The sequence below is a fragment of the Coptis chinensis genome, chromosome 2 (assembly GCF_015680905.1).
Source record: "Coptis chinensis isolate HL-2020 chromosome 2, ASM1568090v1, whole genome shotgun sequence".
NCBI classification, from domain to species: Eukaryota; Viridiplantae; Streptophyta; class Magnoliopsida; order Ranunculales; family Ranunculaceae; genus Coptis; species Coptis chinensis.
The window spans coordinates 107,572,117-107,581,054 of record NC_141457.1 but is presented as its reverse complement, the minus strand read 5'-3'; the positions used below and the strand labels follow the sequence as shown (position 1 = coordinate 107,581,054).

Below are 8,938 nucleotides of genomic sequence, written 5' to 3'. Positions count from 1 at the left end.
ATCATGGTCTGCCAAGAAACAACATACAGTTGCAAGAAGTTCAACCGAATATGGATATCGTGGCACACACATTTCTTTGAAATCTACCGGGTTGTGCATCCTATTCAAAGATTTACATATTCCACTCTCTAAAGCTCCACTTTTACATTGTGATAACATCAGTGCTATCTCCTTAGCTAAAAAATCCAGTTTTCCATGCCCGTACTAAACATGTCGAGATTGATTATCATTATGTCAGAGAGTTGGTTGTTAACAAAGTTCTGGAAATACAGTATTTGTGTACAAAAGATCATATTGCAGATCTGTTTACAAAGGGACTTTCTTCACAGAGATTCAATTACTTATTATCCAAGCTTTCAGTTCAATCCTCTCCCTTCAGCTTGAAGGGGGGAATTAAGGATTCAGAAATTATCAGTAAAGTTCAGTCAGGTCCATAGCTAGTAATTCGCGGAATTATTCACGAATTATTCGCGAATTATAAGGTTTGGCCGAATAAAACGAATAATTGACAAATTTTTTGAATGATCTGGGTTTAATTCGCGAATTGGTTGGGTCGGGCTTATAATTGCGAATTATTAGCGAATTATTCCGCAATTATAAGGTTTGGCGAATAAAATGACATTTGTATTATTTTTTCATGAATAAAATTGTAAAATAAAAATAAAAACGTTATATACTTATATATCAAAATTTTAAATGTAAAATATATAGCCGAATTTTAAAGAAATATATTAAGATTATACCCGTTTAAAACACGATATCGTATTTTTTACCGTTAAGCGTTTTATTGGACCGAATATTTAAAAGTATTATTGTTGAAAATTTGAATATTAGGCTTAATAATTGACGTGTCGAACTTTTGCCGTCCACGAATTTACTAGCTATGGTCGGTCAATGAAGGACATTTCGATCGGACAACTAACTAACTCTAGAATCAGTAACAAACTCGTTAGTATAAGCTGTTTTCATTATTATCTTCTCAGTAATGATAACTAAAATCACTACTATATAAAGTGATCTGTAATGAGAATCATTAAGAAATGGAATGATTCTTTGTTCAAATTCTATTTAAGGCAGATGCAATGTAATCTTATTATCTCTCTGTAACACATTCTTTTATTCGTAATACAACTCCTTACTTGCGTGCAAAAAAAAAATTCATATGACAAAGGTGTTATAAGAGGTTGGCTTAATTAGGAGCATGTTTCATAATTAACCTGTTTCAAATCTATAGTAAGTGACGTCAAGAGATTCCCATTTGGAGATCAAATTGGGTTTGCCTATATGTACCACTTGATTCTTTGTTGTTAGGCTAAGATTATGCCTTGAAGCTTGATCAACGGCAAAGTTGACTTCACGCAAGCACTTGATACGACCACATGGTGTAGTCTCGACTTACACCTTTCCCACTGTGGTCGCACTTCCCATGGTAGTTCTGAGGTGCCAAAAACCATGACGGCATCCCCTGAATCCGACTCTATCCATAGTCTATTCCATCTTTTACTGAGTGCAACTTCAACACTCTCTATAATTCCCATATCTTCTGCCACATAGCTTGTGGTCACTCCTAAATTCCTACACAAGACTTGAAGAACAACACACTCACTGTTTCTGTATTCGGATCCATAGCCAGCTGGTCTTGGATTCCCTTGAGATGTACCATCTGCGTTGATTTTTATAATCCCTGCAGCTGGAGGATCCCATTTACAGTCTTTGATTTTTGGCACTCTAGGTAGCTTTAGAGGAAGACCCCACTTCTGAAGCACTTCCGCATCAATAGCCCGACTTGTACCTTTGGACAGAGAATAAGAGTAGTGCACATGTTTTCTGATCTCTGATTTACACCCGGTTAAGTTTTCTTTCTTGCCTTCAAACACAATATAATTTCTCTGTATCAATAGAGTTACAAGCCTGGCAACTGCTGCAACGACATACCATACTTGTCTGAGTATAGTGCTTTGTTTCCTTCTTGTTGCATGCATGGCTTCATGAAAGGACATTAAGCTCTTATTGAACTGAAACATGTCAGATAACCAATCCCACAACTTCCGCGCAAAAGCACATTCCGAAAGAACATGGTTCAGGTCTTCTTCTTTGTAGTACCCGAGGTAGCACTAGAAGCAAATTTAAAACCTTTATGTCTGTCGTTGCACATTTACGTAAAAGCTTCCATGCTATGGTTGCTTTTCAAGGATTTACTTAAGAATTCCATAAAAAATTCCACCACCACACTTTTTGATTTTTGCACCTTATATTTTCATGGGCTGAACTAACAGTGAACTGTTGGAATCTCTGTGTATTTCTAAATACTAGTGTGTGTGTGCAAAGTGGAGGAGATGAACAAATAGTGTTCTCTCCACTTTAGTGCATAATAGATAGTCCCACATTGGTTATTCACACATCAGGTCAGGTTCAGGCTTGGGCTTGGACTTACTGTTGTGGGTAATGGTTGGACCAATTGTCTAAACTTGTTTTTTTTTTTCTTGAGCAACAAGTTTTGGTGTTCTATTAGGAGTTGGTCTCTCTTCCTTATCTGTTTAGGAGACCGACCTAACCTCTATAAATAGGATTTGTGAGTCCATAGGGGGATAGACTTTAACAGTCGAAATCCATCTCGAGAAACAAACTATAACTTATCTTATTTTTCTTCTTTTCTTCCCTGGCCGTGAGAGAGTTATATTCTTTGTTCTAGAGGGTAGTCGTTCTAGTGCAAAGTCGACCGGCATTAACCATTAAATCCTCGTGAGGAAGACGCCATCGCTCTTTCTTCGCACCATGGAAGGGGCGAAATCTTTCCTTAAGGACAGCCTAATCCGCGCCTTGGTTATTACCTATTAATTCTGTCCTTGTCTACTGTTCCTTCTGTTCTACTCTAGTTGCTGTGTTGATACAACTATTATAACAATCTTAAAGAAAGAATTTTTTCGTAGTAGAACAAAAGAGAGTGCTTTAATATGGCAATCAAAAGATAAGTCTTTTACTTTGAGTTATTGTTTGTATTATTGGGTTATGACTTCAAAAATTTCCTAATAATTTCATTTTTGTTAGGGAAACCAATTAAAGATTGAATATTTATTAATATTTTGTGTATTATCAAACTTTATATGGTTGTAGTGATATTCTTTTGGTTTGATTATATAGTGATATTCTTGCCTTGAGTTGCATGCTAGTTTTTCTTAGGAGGGACATTCCTAAGCTTAAACTTCTTTAATAACCTAGTCAACATATTATACGTGTTTATCACTAAGATATTAATTGATTTGACTAGAAGTAGTTTGATATTAATCTTCTATATAGATGTATGTAGATGTATGTAGATGGTCTAAGAGAGACCTTAAGATGGTTAATATCAACCACACTCAAATCTTGGATAGTAATTATAATGTATTAAATGCATAATTGCTTACCTCTATTGAGTGTACGTGTTGTTAAACGATAATTATAATTGTACTATTATGAAAACACATGTTAGATGAAGTAACTTATAGCTTATATCCAATATAGCATATGTTAAAGTTGTATATCATGCTAGTTTTGGATATTAATCATCGTGGATTTACTTTGAACTTGATGATAATTTATTGGTAAATTTTTCTAGTTGAAGACATTAATGGGTTGAGCCATTAGATGTTGTGGTAGTACTTGAGGTCTTGTTGATAGGGTATCCTATCTTGCTTGAGCTCATGTAAAAAGAGGAGGTGAAGTCCTCAGTTGTTTTGCATATTCAGTGGCTAGATTTGTATAATATCGTATACTTTTTGTTGTGAGGGGTACAATTAAAGTTTACTTTTTCTAAATCTATGATATGATATTAACCATGTTTGGCATGAATGCATTATTTAACATAGGCATGAAGTTTAACCATGTCATATATTATTAAGTAATGAGCATCGTTGTCTAGGAGAGGAAACAATATATGGGAAACAATCAATATCCTCCTAAACCTAATTTAGTCAAGGAGATGTAAGGTTATGGATTGTCTTCTTAGACAATATCCTCCAGTGACTATTTTAGACAAGGAGATGTAACGCTTGTGGATTGTCTTATTAGACATTATCCTCCTATGATTATGAATAAATAGCCAAGGTGATGTACAAGTGCGTGGATTGTCTCTCTATGTAAGTTGGAATGTTGAATGATGAAAAGAAAAATGATAATGATATTATCTTGGGTAAAACCTTTTTCATCTAATTCTTCTATTCTTTAAAATTCATTTGAATCACTTGTAGATTTCCTTTCATATATATAGATAGCATGAACATAATATGACTATGTTTAATATGATCCATAATCATAGACTTGAGTAAAGTATATTCTTGTCATAAGAGTGCATATTATTGTTGTTGTTTCTTTTAGTGTTTGTAGCGGTATAATGTGTTTTGCATGTAAGTTTGATTAGGTTGAGTAACCATTGAACTGTGGGGGGGTGGTGACCCATATGCATGACATTGTTTTACCATAGTTGTCACACCCCGAATTTCGACAGAATTCGGAAAAAACATTATTTGTTCCCGACTCTTCGATCTCCGGGTGACGACTCTCAACTTCCAAAACCCATAAACAGTTTTAAATATCTGGGATAATTAAAACCAATAAAAATTTCAATTAAACAAATGTCCTCTTCATTACAAAAATTTACAAATAAGATTAGGTTACAAATCTCTTTTCAATAACTCCTTATTTAAAATTACAAATGAAAGTACAAATACATTGTCTAGGACCGAAAATCTATATCACCTTAAGGGAAAACAAAATACATCCCGAAATGCAATGCTAATGCAAACCACAAGCAAAGATCCAACCTTCTTCAACACTAAACCTGTCAAAACTTATCAACTATGTTCATTGAATGAACACACCCGATAAGCAAACATGCAAATCGGGTCAGCATTATAAAAATGCTGGTGTGAGTAGCTCTAAAATACAATATATAATTATACCAAATATATACACAATCCTTACGGCAGTTAGTTCCTCCACCGAAGCGCCTTAACTTTTAACGACTAATAAAACATCCTTAAGTACCATAGGTAAGGCAGGTAGTTCCTCCACTGAGGCGCCTTAACTTCCAACAACTAATACAATATATCATACGCATAATAAAAAGGCATTTAGTTCCTCCACGAGGCGCCTTAGGTTATAACTAAACTATAACCAGCCAAGCATATACAATCATCTATCTAAAGATACCTTATTAACCAACACATTACCATAATTAGATTATTTCAAGCTTTCTTTGCGTGTCCCTAAAATTCACGTCGTATCTATGTCTTACCTAGTTTCCCTGGCTACCACAATCGCTACCCAACGCCGAACATGTACATCCACATGCCTCCCCTTACATAATGAACCACTCCGTATATGCGTAACCACACCCGGCGATGATGCGACACCGTAAATCCTCACACGGAAGCAATTATGTAAGTAATGCCACTATTCGGCATAAAATATTGCGCATCTTGTTCTATTTTGCGAACGGAATAATCAAGCCACTATTCGGCTACGATTGCCCAACACATGGGTCAATCAACATCTCATATATATACAACATCTTATATATCAAGCCACTATTAAATTTCACGATTGCCCAACACATGGGTCAATCAACATCTCATATATATACCACATCTTATATATCAACATCTTATATATCAAGCCACTATTCGGCTACGATTGCCCAACACATGGGTCAATCAACATCTCATATATATACAACATCTTATATATCAACATCTTATATATCAAGCCACTATTCGGCTACGATTGCCCAACACATGGGTCAATCAACATCTCATATATATACAACATCTTATATATCAAATACGCCCACACATGGCAGATCACATGAGTTGTGGTAGTCAGGTTGTAGGATTTTCGTTACGTAATTTATTCAGGTGTCATATATTTATGACTCATAAACATTCTACTATATCACGTGCAGGTCAATTACCTTATTGCACTAAGCCACACTATTTAGAAATATCTCAATTATATCTCGTAACCACTTTTATTATTTCACGTGCCACTATATTATTGCACTACGCCACAAACCCGTGGGAAAATATCTACACATATTATACTACCTCATAGTAGCATCTCACATATAAAATAATAAAGCTTTTATACATCTATGTCTCCAAAACTATTGCATTCAATATATATATCCCAACATATTACATAGTGTCACAATATCAACGTCAAATCTTAATTAGATAATGACAACCAAATTTATATCAGCTTCCACCGCATTTCAACATTTGATTTGTCCATACAATTTACAACATAAAATGTAGCACAATTAAATAGTCTACAGTCCACAATCAAAGCCCAATATATATATACTTTACACACTACTCACGTCAAATCATAATTAGATAATGACAAACAACGTTATATAATGTTCGACAACATTTTATTATTACAATAGTCCATAAAATCAAATATGAGAAAAACTGGAAAAGTCAACATTCCACGGTCAACGGTCAAAGTCAAAGTCAAAACGTCATGGTCAAAGTCAAACTGGCATGGTCAAAGTCAAAGTCAAAGTCAAAGTAAAACTGTTGTTTCTATGTTCAACAGGTTCATAGTCATAGCCATGGTTCATGGCTAAGGTCAAAGGTGCATGGCTCATGGACTCATGACCAAGGTAATGGTTCGGACCTAACCGCTGCCCCAAACCTTAGAACCCGAAAGTCTAAAAGTTGAAACCCAAATAGATCTATTTTAAGTCCAATGGACCGCCCCAATCATATTAAACCGCCCAAAAACTTAAACCAAACCGCCCAATCAAAACAAATGAAACCGCCCATAGAAACAAATGAAAGAAAACCGCCCATGCCTACCAAAAATTAGAACTGCCCAACAATACAACTAAGTTTTCGCCCCAAAAAACTAAACTGAAATTTCAGCCCAACCACCATTGAAATTTCGCCCAAAGAACTAATCTAATCTGGCCCAAAACCAAAGGTTAAATTCGGCCCAAAACAAACCAAATAAGGCCCAACCAATCACAACTAAAACCGGCCCAAAGAACCAAGCCCAAGGCCCGGACCGGTCAACAAGCATCGCTTCATCTTCTAGCTTCTTCTCCACCACCAAAACCGACCACCACCATCTCCACTCGACCACCCATTTTGACCCACCGATTTTTCTCCTCCGTAAAACCCTACAACTTTAATAAAAAAGCGAAAAATCGAAAAATCGAAAATCATAACATCAAAGCCCTTCTAAATCTAGATCTACAAATCGCGACCGCCATTAATGCTTGTTACAAGCTCTTACAGCCCTCACTCGACAACCCCACACCATCCCACATCAACAACCCACCAAATTTATACAAAAACAGTTCAAACGATTGTTAAAGACGCATAAACCCCAAGTCCCAGTAATGGCAGTAACGCCATTAACGATTTTCTTGGGAGCTTCAGCCTAACTAGAACAGCCCCACTCCTCATGCCCGACGTCCATCATACATCAACAACCAATATCAAAACAATCAACAAAAGTAAAACGATTTTGGAGCTCGCACCGCCATTAACGACCTGTTCCGAGCTCCAGCGTATTCAAAACCAACGTTTTCAATTAATTACATAAAACCAACGTTTTCAATTATACTAACATCTAACCATACACAATAATTCCACAGGGATCGCGAAAAATAACGAAAAAAGATAATGAGCAGAACCGACAAAAGAAAGCTTTTTAAGAAATAGAGTAAAAATATAACTACTCACGTATTAAAACCCGACTTTAATCCTCCAGTAGTCCGACCGTCGCCGGCCCCACGCTCTAGCAAACAAGCTTTCATATCCGCCTCCATTTTTAATATATTATTTTTTTTCTCTAACCCTATTTTCTAGAAAAAATATGTTTATATACTTGGGTCCTAAACCCAAGCCTAACAATCTTCGGGCCCAAAACCAGCCCACGATCCCGAGTCCAATCCGACCCAATTTTGAAAATAATTAAATTAATTAATTAAATAGATAAAAACGTATTTTAAAAATACGGGCGTTACAATAGTTCATCTCACAAGATAATTGGAAAGACACTGAACTACAAAGTATGAAAATGTCTTGGGTCTATCCAAAAATGTTTCAAAATGTGGGGGGTGTCTTGCCAAGGCTATTGTGAATGAATCTAAAAGAAATATTTTTGAGGCCTAGAACTACCTAGTAGATGTTCATTGGTGAAACTCATAATAGTGATGTTTGTTTTAGTTGTCATGCGTGATAACAATCTTGTAGATACCACACTATTATTGAATATCTTATATGCTAATTTTATTTGAGGATGTGCTTTCTGTGAAATTGGCATAGAGTGGTTGGATGTTTATAATGAACTATGTAAGAGGATCCCATAATTTCTGAACAAGAAATTTGGAAGACTATCAGTGAGTATATCCACCATTCACGGTGATGATATTTATATGTTTATTGAGGAAGATTCATTAACATATAAGGAAATTGTCTGTCTATGAGAAGTGTCATTTTTTGAAGGATACAACTCCTCTAAACCGGACTCTTGTTTTATTGGGGGATCTATAGGTTGAATTGGATATTCAAGAGAAAACTAAAACGTGATAGTTGTATTGCAAAATACAAGGCTAATAATAATAGCCAAGGGGTTTCAATCAGAGATAAGATTTATACTACTTTGAAACCTTGCTCATGTAACTAGAATTTCTTCTACAGAATTCTAAAGACTCTAGTTGAGTAGTTGTGCGGAACTACAATACCAAGTAGTACCAGGTGATGAGTTGAAGGTATACAATTTAGTTAAATCTTTGTATGAGTTGATTCAAGTGCCTATAAATGGCATGAGCAATTCAACAACATATTAGTGTCATATAAATGTCAAAGTACCGTTGTTGATAAATGTGTGTCTTTTCTTTAGAGTAAAGCAAGACATATGTGTTAATCTCTCTTTGTTTAGATGA

General features: G+C 35.5%; 1 protein-coding gene across 1 annotated transcript; it reads right to left on the bottom strand.

The window, feature by feature from the left end:
* Positions 1–1,307: 1,307 nt before the first annotated feature.
* LOC147520255 (uncharacterized) lies at positions 1,308–1,982 on the bottom strand. The gene has a single exon (XM_086594256.1). The coding sequence runs from the start codon at positions 1,980–1,982 to the stop codon at positions 1,308–1,310; it is 675 nt and encodes a 224-aa protein (XP_086450382.1).
* Positions 1,983–8,938: the final 6,956 nt, after the last annotated feature.